This window comes from Apiospora kogelbergensis (assembly GCF_038363985.1).
Source record: "Apiospora kogelbergensis strain CBS 113332 chromosome Unknown utg000006l_segment0_segment0, whole genome shotgun sequence".
Lineage (NCBI taxonomy): Eukaryota > Fungi > Ascomycota > Sordariomycetes > Amphisphaeriales > Apiosporaceae > Apiospora > Apiospora kogelbergensis.
Genome location: NW_027117423.1, coordinates 2,019,649 through 2,035,490, shown reverse-complemented (window position 1 = coordinate 2,035,490; position 15,842 = coordinate 2,019,649). Strand labels below are relative to the sequence as shown.

The following is a 15,842-nucleotide window of genomic DNA, read 5'->3' as shown; positions in this document are numbered from 1 at the left end:
CTCGGGTATATACTCGTACAAAAATGGTGAAGGGGGCCACTGTATGTCTCGACCATCCACATTCGAACTAAGAACTGGCCTAGTCCCTTTGGATGCTAAATGAACCCTTTCGTTCCTCCTAAAATAAAAGCTGGGATAACGCTTCCTTGGGAACGCCGCATGTGAGAAACAGGGTCCTCATCGGCGGAACCGACAAAAATGTACAGTCGTCAAAAATAAAAAGCAGAGCATACTCGGTAAAAAAAGACACTAGGACTCCCCCATGAGAGCCAGCTATGCAGATAAACACAAATGTCTCAACCACCAAACCGTTTCGGTTGATGAGCGCGGACAGGTAGCCTCCTTAAAACAAAACAGCATAAGTAGAGAAGAAAAATAAAGCTAATCCAAGCAGGCTCGGCAGTAACCCCCGGGTTTTCAGCCAACTTCACCCGCAACTCTTGCTGCAGGCAACTCAGAGGAAAGTCGAGCTGTAGGCTACACAGCCAACATTCAAAGTCGTAACCCCTACTTCAAACAAAGTCTACCCTGCCAGAAGACGTGGAAGCGCTACTAGCGCCCGTATCTATCAGGCGGTTGGCGACCATCGTACATGTTGCGATCTTGAGGCCTCAATTGCTGCTGAAGTACTGACTGATGTTGCTGCTGCTGCTGCTGCTGCTGCTGCTGCTGTTGTTGTTGTTGATGCTGCTGCTGCATCTGTTGTTCCCTAAGCTGCACCTCGCGTAAATCTTGAACTGGGGCAGCATAAGCGCTCCTCGCGTCATACGCACTGGGTGTGTAGCTCCTTGGCGGGCCCGGGTCACGAGGATCCCGGCCCGGCACTGGTGTCGCATACCGAGGATACACAGGAGTCTGAGAGGGCGGTGGCTCTGGGGCTCGTGAAACTGGCGCATACTGAGGTTGCATGGGAGGTTGCATTTGCCGATGTTGAGGGTAGATGTCTCGTGCATCACGGAGATTCATAACATCCCTAGGGTCATGTCCGCGAGGGTCATGTCCTCGAGGGGGGACAGGCGGGGCTGCCCAAGTAGGTTGCGGCGGCACAGAGCTGCTGGGAGGGGGCGGCTTAGGTGTCGATGCATGTTGTGCAGCCCAAGGTGACTGAGCAGGCGGGGGTTGACTCATCTTAGGGGCCCCCCAGCCTTGAGGCGGCGGTTGTTGTTGTTGCTGAGGTGGTAGACCATGCGCAGGATGTGATCCTGCCCAGGCCATCTCCCGAGCAGCCATTTCCCGGCTAGCCATTTCCCGGCTCAAGTCCCTGTTGTGGCCCATCTCACGACCTATTTCCCTGCTCATATCCCTGCCATGGCCCATTTCGCGACCCATTTCGCGTGCCATGTCACGACCCATGTCACGTGGCATATCCCGCTGCATTTCTCGCGGCATTTCCCGCAACATGTCTCGGCCCGGTGGCGGAGGAGGCGGTTCGTGGGCGCGCGAGGCTGGAATATGCCCTCCATACTGAGGTGGCGGCGAGGCGGCGGATGGGGCCTGTTGAGCTGGTCCACCGTAGCCATAGCCAGATTGAGGCTGGTAAGACATCTGGGCGGCCTGAACTTGCGGAGGATACGGGTGACTAATCTGCGGGGAGTTCATAGCCTGCTGGTGCGGAGATGAGTATTGGCGCTGTCGCGCGAAATAATCGCGCTCGGCTCGTTCGGCCTGAGGATCCATGACCATATGTCGGGGCGTACCCAACGGCTGGTGCTGTGGTTGTGGCGAGGCATTGCTGTACGGCTTGAGGGATGGCATCGATGACGGCGCTGGGGGTGGGTTGCGGCCATAAGGAGGGTACGACGGTGTTTCTGGCATTTGCTCGCGTCGCACATGTGACGGCGGCGGCGGAGGTGGAGGTGGACGAGTATTTTGTGGAGGCGGTGTCGGCGATGGTTTCGATACCGCTGCCGGAACTTCGCTAATCCTCTTTGGCTGTGGTGGTGGAGGGTCATTGTTCAAAAGGGACATGATGCTAGAGGTTTTACGCTCCACAGGACGGGGCGGCATGGGGGCGGCAACCGGCGGGGTAGGTTGTGTGGGCGGAGAGTTGAAGTGTTCCCCTGGGCTATTAATCTCAGTGGTCACAGATCGCGACAGGGCGGACAAAGGTCGTGTGACAACAGGAGGTGAGGGATTTATGTCGTTGAAGAAACGACCCGGTGGCTGTTGGAGAATCGCCTGGAAGGGCGCCTGCGAGACAGGGGGAGCGACTCGCGGTGGTTCCGGATGTCGAATGATAGGTGAGCTCTCCTGTCTCGGGGGTTGCATGCGGCCCGGGCCCGGTGAAGGCGCAAATGTTTCATAGGGCGAACCAACATCAGGTTCCTGCTTAACACGCAAGGGGGCGGCGCGCTCTGGTTGACGAGATTGCTCCTTTGCTGGCTTGAGATCCACCATCTGTCGTTCGGGCTGAGAGTCCATCATGGAACCAGGCAGTGGGTGCCTGATGTTGAGAGATTCGGCAACGGGGGTAGAAGGCTGTGACACCTTTTGGACCAGTGGAGTTCTCGCAGGTTGCTGCAGAGGCTCGCGTTCCCTCTCCGGGTATCCGAACGGTGCACGTAGCGGCCGTACTGAAGGAGACATAGCCTGAGTAACAGGTTGTACAAGCGGCTGAGTAGGCATCGGGACAGTTGTCGGAGCTTGTTGGGCCGCTACCGGTGTCTGCGGAGTTTGAGAGAAGGGCGATTGCGACGCCGGTGGCGGCTGCGCTACAATTGGCACATTGAAGCGACCCGACAAGGCCTGGGGTGGTGGTGGTGGTGCAGGCGGTGGCTGCTCCATCTTTGGCGGAGGAACATCTTCCATTGGCGTATCAGGCGTGCTTATCGGACGGTTGGTAGGCGTTGATGATGTATCGTACCGCTTCTTGACGTTTGGAGTAGGCGTGGGGGGCTGTGGAAGCTTCTCTCCACGCGATCTCATGTTCTCGGCTTCTGTGACCATACCTTCCCAATCCGGGTTCTCACCCTTCTTACGAGCGTAGTAGTTTTTAACCTGTGGAAAAGATCAGCGACTGCACATATAGGGGATGCCGACAGTGACGCACCATCACCGTAGTCTTGGTTCGCATGTGATTAGCTATGGCGGCCCAATCACTTCCGAATGAACAGAGCAGAGCTGGGAAGTCGGCCATCTCGGGCACACTCCAGTAACTAGAGGCTCCGGAGTTCGCTTTATGGTCACTGGACGGAGTCTGCTTATTGTCAAAGGGCGTGGGAACGGAGGGCTGCGGTGGTTCCGGCCTCAGCTTGGGTGGGGCCATGACCTCCGTGATAGTACCCGGGATGGGCGATGGAATGGCCCGCTCTTGACTATCAATCGGTTTCGCCGCAGCTAATGGCGCCGGTATGACAGCAGGTGGCATAGCCGAGGTTCCTGGAGTAACTTCGAATTGATTAGATACGTGCGGAACTCCTGCCTGAGCTTGCTGAGCTGCCCAGTCAGCCGGAGGTTGAGCACGAGAGCTAGAGCGTGAACGGTTAGTTTTGCCAGTGGCTGCGGGTGTCAAAGGTGCCGCGGCAAGTGTTTGGTTCGCACGTTGTTGTTTTTGCTCTTTGTCCTTGGCAGCGCGGCGGCCACGCTGCTTACGCTCTGGCTTCTCGCCGTCGTGTTTAGCACCTCTGCGGCTGGGAGTCGACGTTCCCGTAGCTTCACCATCGGTGGCTGGCGTGGCTTCGGAATTGAATGTGGGGGCGGCTGCGCGGCGCGGACGGCGCCTCTCACCATTCTCGCCCGTCTCGTGGTTTTCCTCAACCTCATTGTCGCCATTGCCAAGTTCCGAAACAAGCGCACTGGATCTCTGTTTGCCCCGACCCCTCTTACGGGTCCTTGGCCGTTTCTTGAGCTTCTCCTTGAGATTCAGTTCGTCCTTCTCCTTCTTCAGGTAGTAGAACTGAATACTCGTGCCAAAGTCCCTATTTGGCAGTGGATCAGCAACCTTGCCCCATTGCTTAGGAAATTCGAGGTAGGCTTTCTCAAAGAGGGCAACTTCCTCCTCAGTAAAGTTGTTGACTGGTGGTAAAACCTCCCAAGCTGCGACAATCTCGTTGGGTTCGAGGAAACCTGTCGTGTCGACATAGAATTCGTTTTCCCTTTCTTCGGGGGTTTGGTACTGAAGTGGAGGAATGGCCTCCTTGGCATCGATTCTGTATTTCTCCTTCTCCGCCCGCTCTGCCCGCTCGCGCTTCTCGTCCTCGACTCGCCGAGATTCTTCCAAAATCCTTTCCAAGTCGCGTTCTGATGCATATCTACTGCGCCTCGTTGACTCGGGCTTAGCCTCGCCATTCCAGCCAACTTTATGAGACGGTGCATCGGTTGTGCCAGGGGTAAATCTTTCCCGGCTCTTGATAGCGGCCGGGTCATTGGAGGTGGTAAAGCGAAGATAAGCCTCGTACTTAGCTGCATACTGTTTTTGTAGATCTTGCTGTTCGTCTACATGCTCCATCGCAGTATCTTCGAAATTCTGCAGCAGGAAAGCGTTGAATGCGGTAGCAGGGGTGTTCAAAGATTTGACAAAGTTTTGGTCTTCAAACCATGGCTTGTCGTCGAAATCCGGTAGGCTCGAGAGAGGTGGAGTATTCATCTGCACGCGCACATTATCAAGAGCTCGCGAGTCCACATCGTCGATATCGGTTTCGTCGTCATCTTCAACGGGCGTTGGCGTACTAGTCGCACCTCTACTACGGTCGGTTGATAAAGGAAGTTCGTAGCCTGGGAATAGGGAGGACCTCCGAGACTTGGGAGAAGCAACCCCATTGATCTGGCCATTTTTGGGTACACCCAGCAAACTTTCAGTTTGATCTGCTTTTGGCGCTTCAACAATATCTTCCATAACAACATCGCCATCATCCGCTTTGGGTTTCTCATCAGAAGTCGCCGGTTGATGATCCATCATGTCCACATCTTGTTCGATGGATGGATGGGGTACTTCCGCCTTGGCAGGACTCGGGGGTAGGGGTGTCTTCAACATCACCGGCGAGGGCGCTTTCTCCGAGGGAGCCTTGACACTTGGCGCCTTGACGCTGGGGGCCTTGACGCTGGGCGCCCTCTCGCTGGGCGCCCTTTCGCTAGGGGCCTTCTCATTACGGTGTGGCTCAGGCGCTGGCTCAGGTGCCGTGCTCTCTTCCTGTCCTTCCATCACCACATCAACCGGGGCTTCCTCCGGCTGCGGTTGAACTTCTTCGACTGCCGCCTCTGGTGGGATTTTCGCGCCGTCTGGTATTGGCCCAACCATGGCTAGCAAGCCTTCAGACACGAACACAAGTTTGTTAACGGCCTCGAGAGACATCGAAACGTGACGGACTATCGCATCAAGAGGAACGGACTCCTCGAGAACTTCCAGCTGCTTGAGCTTCGCCTCTGTTTCGCCCATTTGGTCTGCGATATGATCTCCCATCTCTTCGTCATCGGAGTCTGATGCTTGTTCGATAATTGGCGCCTTTATTTTTTCTGGGGTCGCTTGTGGCTTCGCGCCTGGTGAATGTGAAGTGTAGGATCTCGTGACACTCTGGGTTTCTCATCGCCGGTGGCAAATGGCTTCGGGTCTGCGGCAATTCCCTTGTTTGCCTCGTGCGATGCAAGATCTGTCCCTTTCCGGCTGGGCTTGGCGAATGCAGGCGACTCCTGGGCTTTGGAGGTTTCGTCGGGTTTGTGATCTCTATCACCCAGAGGGCCGGTGGGTTTAGCCCTTATATCGCTCTTATCGAACTCTTCGCCTTCCTCCATTTGATAGGTCCCTCGATTCGGGGCATCGGATGCTGTAGACTGGAAATCGGCCTGGGTGTCACTGCTACGGGGCCTCCTTTCGCCTTCGGGTTGCTGATCTCCAGGTCCATCAGAGCGAAATCCCGGGAAGCGATTCGACGATACGAAGCTTTGCGACCTGCTGGCTTTGGGTGACTCCGGGCCTCGCTTTAGGTTCGGATTAATCCACTGCTTGGACGAAGGACCAGGTCGTTGTGCTCGAGGGCCAGAGGGTATCGCAGGACTTACTTCAGGAAAAGCAGGTTTGGACGGCCCGGTGGGCGGTAGTCGTGCTTCGGGGATCGCCGAAGAGCCGGTAGGAGGACGCTCATCTTTCAGCGCCCTTGGTCCTGTTGGGGGCGCCTTGACCGTGCCAGTACTAGCTTCGGAAATCGATGGTGTCCTATTCGGCACCGACCCAAAAGACGGGGCGGCGGGCGCGATGGGGGGAGGCGAGACGTCTCTCGCGGATTGCGGCGGTTCATGGGAGGTTCGATCCACTTTCATGCGCATATCGCGCTCGCGAGCCTCACGATCATCCCGAGAGTCACGTGACCGGATATCGCTGTCCATAAATCGAGGCCCCTCACGATCTCGATCGTCGCGGTCGCGGTCCCGGAAGCGCCCATCCTGAGAGCGAGCCCTAGGTCCAGGTCCATATCTGTCACGATCGCGGTCCTCATAGAATGGCCTGCCCCGACCTCGATCCCCCCAATCCCCCGTCCTCTTCCTCTACCTCGTCCACCGAAGCCCCCTCGGTAGGATTGTGGTCCAAAGGGGGATCGGAGTTGGAAGATCCAGCGGAAAGTGGCCCGTCCCGTGACCCCCTTCGTGCTCGCTCCGCGTCCACCCCAAGCGGCGCATCACGCGGGTCCCTTGCGTCCCTGAAATCCCTTCCTAGCGGTGGCGACCTTCCCCGGGGCGATGGTCGTCTACCTCGAAAGCTGTCTCGGTCGCGCCAATCGCGTTCCCGTTCTCTACTCCGCTCGTCGCGGTAGGGAGGACCATCGCGCCTGTCTCTGAAATCAATATCCCGATCACGCCCCCGGTCACGGCTGTCGTCGCGCCATCCACGTCCCCGGCCGCGGCCGCGGCCTCGAAAATCACTACCACGGCTGGGACCACTCGGGGCATCTATCAATGCTCTAGGGCCTCGAGGCGTGTCCCGCGGAAGCGTGTCGCGAAACCCATCTCGGTTAGCCTGGAAGGATGCGTTATTGACACGGGTTTCCGCAGAAGTCCGGCGCGGCCCTCCGTCGCTGTACTGCGAGGCACGGTCATTGTAGCGGTCAGGGGAGCGGTCGCGCGATCGCGAGCGACGTGAGTCGCCATCATATCTTGACCCTGCATAGCGGGAAGCCCTAGGACAAGTTGGAGGATGAGTATGGGAGTACCGAATACACGAACGCGTAGGCGAGACCAAAGGTCTCGTAGGGTAGCCAGGGCGAGGCCCGTAGATTTTCTTACGGGGTGGAGTAATGCGCATCTGTCCTTCATAATTACAAGAGTAATAGAAAAGCGATACAGGCAGAGATCATCCAACATAATGCCAACGGTATTCAAGAAATGCGACAGGCAGTGGGGAGGCTAGGTAGGGTCAAGGTAACAAGAGAATTTGGAAGACACGTACATGGCCAGTAGGGCTCAGGGACAGCCAAGATATGGTGCAGCCCTATTGGGTTCGCATGCGAGCTGCTTCGAGGTGGATGCGCTGGAGTTGAGGCTGTATTGAGTGCGAAATGCTGGCGGTTGAGGTGGGTATGATGATTTCGAGGATGTCGGATGGGTGAGGTTGGAATTGAAGAAAAGCCACCGGCTGGGCTTTTCGGGCTTTGATGCCAGCGCCTGGTCGATGGGAAGGCCCGAGGCGAGATATGATAGGGCTGAAGTAATAAATGCGACCTTTACGATATGGCTGGCCCCTTCATTGGCGGCAATAGTGGTGATGGGAAGTGCTGTCTGTTTTGGGTGCAATCTCTAGAAGGAGGGTTGAAGAGGCTGAAATTGAAGATCTCGAAAACACCTCTGCACAAACACACTGTCACTGCACACACCACCACACCACACGCACACCCTCTACCAAGTACAACCATACCCGTTGTCTCGCGTGGCGCTAGGTGCTTGACGCTAGGCCCGGGCAGGGGAGGGGGGCGATGGACATGGACATGAAGTAAGTATGTATGTATGTACATACATACTGCCAGCAACAAACACCACATAACAGCCCTGCAGTCTGGTACAACCTTATTAGTACAACCTCAAGCAAGCAGGCCCCCAGCAGGTGCCCCCCGTCCTGCCAATCGGCATTGATGGAGGGTTGGAGGGTTGGAGGGTTGGAGGGCTTGAGGGTTGGAGGATGGGATGGGTGATGGGAGCATGTATGTACCGGGCCATCGAGGTACCTCAAAGCTCGCTCAGAGACTGATCCAAGTCGCGTTTCTTGCTCTTCTAGCCCCTTCCTGCAGCACTATCAGCGTTACATAACAACCTTGAAGCCTTGAAGCCTTGAAGCCTTGGAACCTTGAAATCCATCAAACGGATCAGGGAGAGGAACGCTAGCAACGTTAAAACAGAATCGGCATCCCAAATCTCGAATCCACTATGCTGTTCATGTTCAGAACGTCCGCATCTGCAGCAGAATCTGCTACCACCCGACCACTGCATCCTTCTTTTTACTACTGTGCCATATTTAGGGGCTACTCGAACCTATCTAGTCATTCAGCCATGGTGTCCAGAATCATTTACCGGTCCTAATGAGATGCAGCTAGATACGAGGAGTGAGGAAACACTTCGGAAACAAAGATAGATATTGATAGAAACGATCGAATGAAGATGGATTGATGGACGGACGAAAAACAAAAACAGAAAAAAGAACGAAAAGAGGGTACTTGGGTACGGTACCGTCTGCTCCGTCTACCCTTGTATGACCTAAAACGCCGACTGGGCATGGGACATGACACAGTGACTCAAATCTGCGAAATCGTGGGGTCGCGACGTACCAGCGAGCCAGGCAGTTCAAGGCCGCACAAAACAAGGCAAGGGCTGGGCGCGCGGCGCTGGTTCGTAGCAAGCCTGCCTGTAGGTTCGGAAGCGCACGCCGAGCAACAGACGGACAGGCTCGCCTACACGTACTAGCAAGTACGCAAGACCTGGCTTGTTCTTTGGACTCTCGGTTTTCGGTACAGGGGACTTCTACATGCGTGTGTGACACATGCCATAGCATTGGATGGGCCATGATTATCAAAGGCGAGTATCGTACGAGCCGGGCTGGAAGCTGACGCTGGCGACGATGTACCTTGGGCAACATATACATTGATCACCTTTCACCTAGCTGGCCCCACAGACCTTGCCAATTCTCTGTGTTCAAGGTGAAAAATACAAGAGACGAGTCACAAAGCCCCCACATCGAAATACACCAGATCCCGCCCAGGGTCCTGGAGAATCTGGACAGTCAGTGATGATGATGATGATGATGATGATGATGGTGTTCGAAAATTGCGAGAAGTAACGGTCGCTGCATAACCTGGGGGATCCGAGAGTCTGAGTCTGCCTAGAATACCGGGACGTTGTACGACTCGTTCCTTTAGAATGCCTGAGGCTAGAGATTGATTCCAACCGAGGAAGAAAAGCCAGCAGCTACTCCCTCGGTGGGTGAAGCGACTCACATCCGTCGTGGTTCGATTTATTTGATGTATGGGCCACTTAAATCGCTTTCTGTCATCACAGCAATTATATAAAATCTGTAATAACCACAACATAACTAAGTAGGTATCCCACCAGAATACCAATTGCTCCAGGGATCATTCAGACTAATCGTCTAGAAGGAAACAACCGTCAGTCGTGCTCCAGTTTCATTCCGGGGCCCTGCATGAACAACCCGCATAACTAACCCAGTCGCAAAAAAAAGGGAAAAGAGTGCGCGCGGGGTGTTAGTCGGAAAAGCTCATACCAAGAGAGAGGGGAAAAAGGCAATATAGGATGGCATCACCACAACCACAAACTACGGCCGGAGGGGATAACAAGCCCCCTCCGGCGCCACGGCCGCCGTGCTGGTGCCGTCGGAGGCGCTCCCCGAAAATGCGCAAAAGGTGCACGAGATCGACTTCAACACGCTCCTGGCCTCGGGACGACCCATCACCGTCGACGACCTGATGACCTCGATGCCGTTCATGGGGTTCCAAGCCTCCGCCATGGGCGAGGCGGTACGGATCATCAACGGGATGCGGGAATGGCGAGGCGAGCCACCAGCCGCCACAGGCTCTACTGCTGCTGCCCCGGCCAAAACGACCATCTTCCTGGGCTACACCTCCAACATGATCTCGTCGGGCCTGCGGGGCATCTTCCGCTGGCTCGTCGAGCACAAGCACGTGAGCGCCATCGTGACGACGGCCGGCGGCGTCGAGGAGGATTTCATCAAGTGCCTGGGCGACACGTACATGTCCGAGTTCAGCGCCAAGGGCGCCGACCTGCGCGCCAAGGGCCTGAACCGCATCGGCAACCTGATGGTGCCCAACGCCAACTACTGCGCCTTCGAGGACTGGTTGATGCCGATCCTGGACACGCTCCTCGAGGAACAGGAAGCGTCCAAGGACACCGAGAACCCCATCAACTGGACCCCGTCCAAGATCATCCACCGCCTCGGCAAGGAGATCAACGACCCGTCCTCGGTCTACTACTGGGCCTACAAGAACAACATCCCGGTCTTCTGCCCGGCCCTGACCGACGGCAGCCTGGGCGACATGCTCTACTTCCACACCTTCAAGGCCTCGCCGCGCCAGCTGAAGGTGGACATCGTCGAGGACATCCGCCGCATCAACACCATCGCCGTGCGCGCCCAGCGCTCCGGCATGATCATCCTGGGCGGCGGCATCATCAAGCACCACATTGCCAACGCTAATCTCATGCGCAACGGTGCCGAGAGCGCCGTTTACATCAACACGGCCCAGGAGTTTGACGGCAGCGACGCCGGCGCCCGCCCCGACGAGGCCGTTTCGTGGGGTAAGATCAAGATCGGCGCCGACCATGTCAAGGTCTATCTGGAAGCGTCGGCATGCTTCCCTTTCATCGTCGCCAGCACGTTTGCGAAGAGCACTGAGCCCTCAGCTCAGCCAGCGGAATAAAGGGCGGTTGGAATTCGAGTGCGTGAACGGGTACGATATAGGTGGCCCTGGGATTTTGAGTGACTGATCAGCCGCTTACTGAAGATGGGAGAAAAAGCTAGCAGGTAGCAGGTAGATGAACCCCCGAAATAGACAAAAATAGCACACGCAAGGCAACATAACGAGAAAAACATAAGCAATGTGAGCAGGAGATGGTGATTCTATTCCGCCATGATGAGAGTTATTTCTTCTTAGCCAGCCGCTACCAATTTCTTCCTCGAAGCCACTTTATCTAAATAGCCTGATGGGAGGAAAGCCTTTCCCATCGTTCTCCCAAGCGATTCGACGCATGATTGGAGATGAGCCACACCCATTCTAAACCTGTCAAACTGGTTTGCCCATATGCAAATACCGGCACCACCACGAACACCAAATCTCTAATGACACGAAAATAACCTCCCTGCATTCCCCATTTGACGCCAGCCGCTAGAACACATTGACAAAGACCTAGACGCTTCCTAGTAACACCCGAACCCTGATCTTGCTCATCAATGATCCCCCCCTATTCCTCATGAACAATCACGACAAATCGTACCCGCACACCCTGTGAAGGCATATTCCCAGCAACTACATTGTTCAACTGGGGTTAACCCTTACGCTGTCTCTTATGGGCACGGTCAGGGCTATCCACCAAGTCATCGCGAGGTATCTCCTCCGTCCCATTAGGACTGGGCGACTTGTGACTGGGGGTGTTGGTTTCCATGATACGGCTCCCATCGTTCAAGCCGCCGACACCGAAGTCATGAGTGGGAAGCGGCTCGTTCAACGGGTCAAATGGTACCGGATCGTTAGCCCCGGTGCCAAAATCGAAGTCGTTGGTCGGTCCATCTGCGTGATAGGCACTAGAATCCAGGAATAAGTCGAAGTCGTCCGGGAAGTAGCTGGAATTGTTGGGGTCCTCCAAGCCAGGAATCTTGCCGGAAGGGCTGTAGGGACCGAGCATACTGTTCAGATGGTCTATATGCTGGCTTTGCTCTTCTTGTAACTTCTTCAGCTGGATAATCTCCTCCTCCGTACGGGACATCTCCTGGACGTTGGGCGGCGGAAATGCTGCCGCAGACCGGAGAATGGGGGAGATGGCCGTGCCTGTCGAGGCAGGCACAGATGGCGACGCGGAGCCTTGATGGTGGCTGCCAAAGGTAGCCGCCGGGGATGACCCGCTATTGCTCTGAGCACCAGATATGAGACTGAGCATGCGACTCCTCTGGTCATCGGTCATCGAGTTCGAAGCATTGGCACCGAGGTTGGGGAGGTCGACAGAGCTGTTGCCCTTTCCAGCATTGGTATTGACGTCTTGCATAATTCGCATCATTCCCTCCTGAGGGTTGGACTGAAAGTTTTGCCCCAAGTATGTGGGTGTGTTGGCGGCGTCGGCTGGTTGGTCAAACAGCTCGGTGACGGTGCCCATGGGTGGCTGCTGAGAACTGGTATACGGCGGCGGCGTGGCGCTTGCAGAAGGAGAACGCTTGAGCGGAATGCCCTGTTGAGGGTATGATGGTAGCAGACGCGGCGCCCTTTTGGCCGGGGTTGACATGGTCGTAGGCTGTGCTGGCTGTTGCTGCTGCTGCTCCCACTCGCTCAGATCCACCACGCTACCCTGCTGCTGCTGGCCTAGCGGCATGTTTAAATTGGGGATGATGCCAGCAAAGAGGTCATTAACATTGTTGACTACACCCTGTTCCTCCAGCGGTTTTCTGAATACGTTGGCAAGAAAGGTCAGAATCGCATTGATCGAGTTTTCGTGTCGGTTGTGCATATCCTGGAAGAGCTTGGCTTGGCCGGCAAGTTGGCGATGTTGAGCTTGGAGGCGAGTGATCTGCATGGCAATAGCCTGTTGCTGCTGCTGCAGGTTCTGCATATTGTCGCGAATGAGAGCAAGGTCCTTCTTCTGCAGCGGGCCGGACTCGGGCGCCGGCAGCGCACGCGTTGACGGGGCTTGTGGGGTGAAGGTCTGGTTGACACTCTCATCTAGGACAACACCGTCCTCATCGCTATCGCCATCTCCCTCGTCAGGCCGCTTCGACGACTTCTTTTTCGCATTGCCACTCTTTGGCTTGTTGATAAGCCACAAGAGATTAGGGTGCCCACGCCGGAAATAGGGGTTGTAGTACTCGCTGGGGCTCTTGTTCTTGCGCTCGCTTGCCTTCATCGAGTTGTCTGAGAGGCCAACCTTTTTGTGGAAGCCGTACATGTTCAATTGTCGCACAAATGAGGCATAGTTGTTGTGTTTAAAGAGCTCCGGGATGAGTGTCTTTGCGAATTCATCCTCATCAAGCACAACGAAAGAGTCACCCTTCTCAGACCAACGGATCAACTCGGTATTCTTGCCATCCTCCAGGAAGCTGATCACAGATTAGCAACACGTCTACCAAATTTCTTTAGATTTGGAGATCTTACCTGTTTAGCTTTTGCACAAACGGGGGGATCTGTTTCCGCTTGGCTTGGGACTCCCTCTTGGCCCGTTGAGCCCGCTCCTCGAGCACTTCGATGTTGTCATGTTCCTCCGCTGTGCTGCTGCTATTTTGTTGCGGGACCAGACTCTCGTCGCCGTATGGCCCCCATACATCGTTCTGCTGCGTGTTGAAGCTGTGGTTTGTAACCACGAGCTGGTTGTTATTCCCCCGTCGGGCCAGTGCTGTTGATGGTGTGGTACCGGGTGTGCCGCTGGGGTTGAATTGGGTCTGGGTAGGCGGCGATAAAATCCCGTAGGGGTTCAGGCTGTTACTAGAGTTCTCCATGAAGCTATTGACGTTGCTTCCATTCCATCCATTCATGGGGTCGGGCGTACTTGTCGGAGGGTAGTATGTTTGCTGCTGATGTTGCGGCATCTGCGACGCCGCAGCGCTTCCCGGTGCTGGCCGTTTCCTCGGGTTCGTAGACGACATTGGTACATTCATAGAATGTATATATTGAGAAGGAGGGAGCCCGGCTTGAAGCATTCGGACAGCCCTTCTACGCGATCGCTAATGCAGAGCTGGGAGGCAGAGCACGTCGTATAGCGTAAAGTTGGGCGTATTTCTCGAGTTGGTGGCGGCCTTTCGTTGGTCGCAAATGCAGCTCGGACGACCGGCAGGATGACGATATGTGTTGGTTGTAGTGGGACTCGATTGATTTCGAGGATGCGCAGAACTTAAGACTGGCTGAATTACGGCTGCAGACAGGATGAAGGACGTCGCGAGCAATTATTGTAATCTAATATGAGGGGTCTCGTGGTTTCGGTGAGGGACGGCCAGAGCTTGGTTGGAATGCCGGCTTTCTATTCTCGTCAGATTGCGCCCAAGGCATTCAGACCAGGCGGCTGCTGGTGCTGCAATGCAACGCACCCTCGAGGTACGTAGAGATATGAGTAATAGTAGCGATCAGGCTGCTGCTGCCACACCCGAAGCGACACCGCACCGCACAGATGCGCACAAGGCTGTTGCGACCGGCACCCGTGTCACCTATTGCCTGTCGTAAGGCTCCAGCGATGCTGCGGTTTTGGCCAATTGGGTTTCCGGCCCACCGGGCGGTCGTCGCGGTTCGGGAGGATTAGAAGTGCGCGCGCTCAATCGACGAGGAATTGCGGACTGAGATTTCGCAGATGTGTGGCTCAAAGTATTATTTTTGGAGTCGGTGGGGAGAGGGAGTGAAAGAGAGAGGGAGAGAGTTTGATCGATTCCAGGTTGTGCTGGATTTTCGTATCTCGGTGTGGAATTGAATTGTTGACTGAAGATAGGCCACCATCCACACACGAAAGAGGTCACCCCACACTGGCTGAAGTGAGCAGACTTTATATTCTCGTCCCTCCCAGGCTGTGTATATCAAAGACCAGAGACACGGGCACAATACATGGACAAAAGCGCAGGATAGAAGATTGAGTCGACGTTGCCTGCGAAATAACGGAGTTTGGTATATGCTGGCGCGAGCTTCGAGACAGCCAGGCAGGTACGGTTGTGTGTCTGGCGATGTCGTCGTCTATAGGAAAGACAGAAAATGCTCCTTTCTGCTGTAGCCGTTGAAAGCCGATGTATCAAATCGAGGTGCCGCGAATATCAAAAAGGACAATCAGCCCGTAGCGCAGATTCGAGAACGGCTGTTGCGGTTTTTTTCAGTCGGCCGTGGATTTGTGTCTCGCGCTTTCCCCTGTCTCTCTTTTCTCTCTTTTCTTCTTCTTCCTCTCCTCTTCTTCTTCTTTTGTTTCCGCTCGGTTGCTATCCTCTTGTAAGGATAGATTCCCTCTGGGAGGAAAAAGAATTGTTTGGCTCAGATTTTGCGAACCAGCACTTCGGACGGTGAGGTAACAACAGCTCTGCTCAGCCGGGCCCGGGACTTCAGGCCAGTCCAGTGGACACGCACGGATGCCTGCCGTAAATGTTGCGATGCTATGGGTTTGACAAGTCCTTCAAAGTTGCGTAGTCGTACAACAATGACCACCGTTCAGTCCGAAGCCCACATGTAACGCTGCAGCTGGTCGAAAGAGGTGCCGTGGCTGGCTGGCGGGCGTATTACCCAAACGAATATTTGATGTAAATCAAGATTCCTGCCGGCCGTACATCCGACTGGTCTTACTCCCATGCAGATAGATTACCGCCTCACATCAAACCCATTCGACGTTCAGTGTCCAAGCATATACTCTGCTAATCCAGCAAGTATACCAACTACTGAAACCGTGGAAGCAAGTGATGAAAGCCGAAGTGCGGTATGGAATGATAGTGCGGGGCTCAATACAATGAGATGATTCTCGTGGTTCTGTCGCGATCAAGGAGGTGAGAGCGAACGGCGGTTTCGGACGAGACACTCTTGCAGGTAGCCTTGCATTTGTCTAATATGTCTCAGGCTCTCTCTGACCGTCTCCTTCGATTGCGTACATGTAACTATTCCGCCCTTCAATACTGAGACCTCTCTACGCCCCTCCCCCCACACTGCCTGGATATTAAGGTGGCATAACCTTGGGGAGCG

At 55.2% G+C, this 15,842-nt stretch overlaps 4 protein-coding genes across 4 annotated transcripts; 1 reads left to right on the top strand and 3 right to left on the bottom strand.

Annotated features, from left to right (window-relative positions):
- Positions 1–552: 552 nt before the first annotated feature.
- PG998_009496 (uncharacterized protein) lies at positions 553–5,398 on the bottom strand (the record flags this gene model as incomplete). The annotated part of the gene is made up of 2 exons (XM_066876312.1): positions 553–2,997; positions 3,050–5,398. 2 exons carry the CDS (start codon positions 5,396–5,398, stop codon positions 553–555), a joined length of 4,794 nt encoding a protein of 1,597 aa, XP_066728468.1.
- A 44-nt stretch (positions 5,399–5,442) lies between these two features.
- Positions 5,443–6,318, bottom strand: PG998_009495 (uncharacterized protein; the record flags this gene model as incomplete). Its single annotated transcript, XM_066876311.1, has 1 exon — positions 5,443–6,318. The coding sequence occupies one exon, from the start codon at positions 6,316–6,318 to the stop codon at positions 5,443–5,445; it is 876 nt and encodes a 291-aa protein (XP_066728467.1).
- A 2,660-nt stretch (positions 6,319–8,978) lies between these two features.
- Positions 8,979–10,865, top strand: PG998_009494 (uncharacterized protein; the record flags this gene model as incomplete). Its single annotated transcript, XM_066876310.1, has 2 exons — positions 8,979–9,000; positions 9,769–10,865. The coding sequence occupies 2 exons, from the start codon at positions 8,979–8,981 to the stop codon at positions 10,863–10,865; spliced, it is 1,119 nt and encodes a 372-aa protein (XP_066728466.1).
- A 625-nt stretch (positions 10,866–11,490) lies between these two features.
- PG998_009493 (Heat shock factor protein) lies at positions 11,491–13,789 on the bottom strand (the record flags this gene model as incomplete). Its single annotated transcript, XM_066876309.1, has 2 exons — positions 11,491–13,246; positions 13,302–13,789. The coding sequence occupies 2 exons, from the start codon at positions 13,787–13,789 to the stop codon at positions 11,491–11,493; spliced, it is 2,244 nt and encodes a 747-aa protein (XP_066728465.1).
- Positions 13,790–15,842: the final 2,053 nt, after the last annotated feature.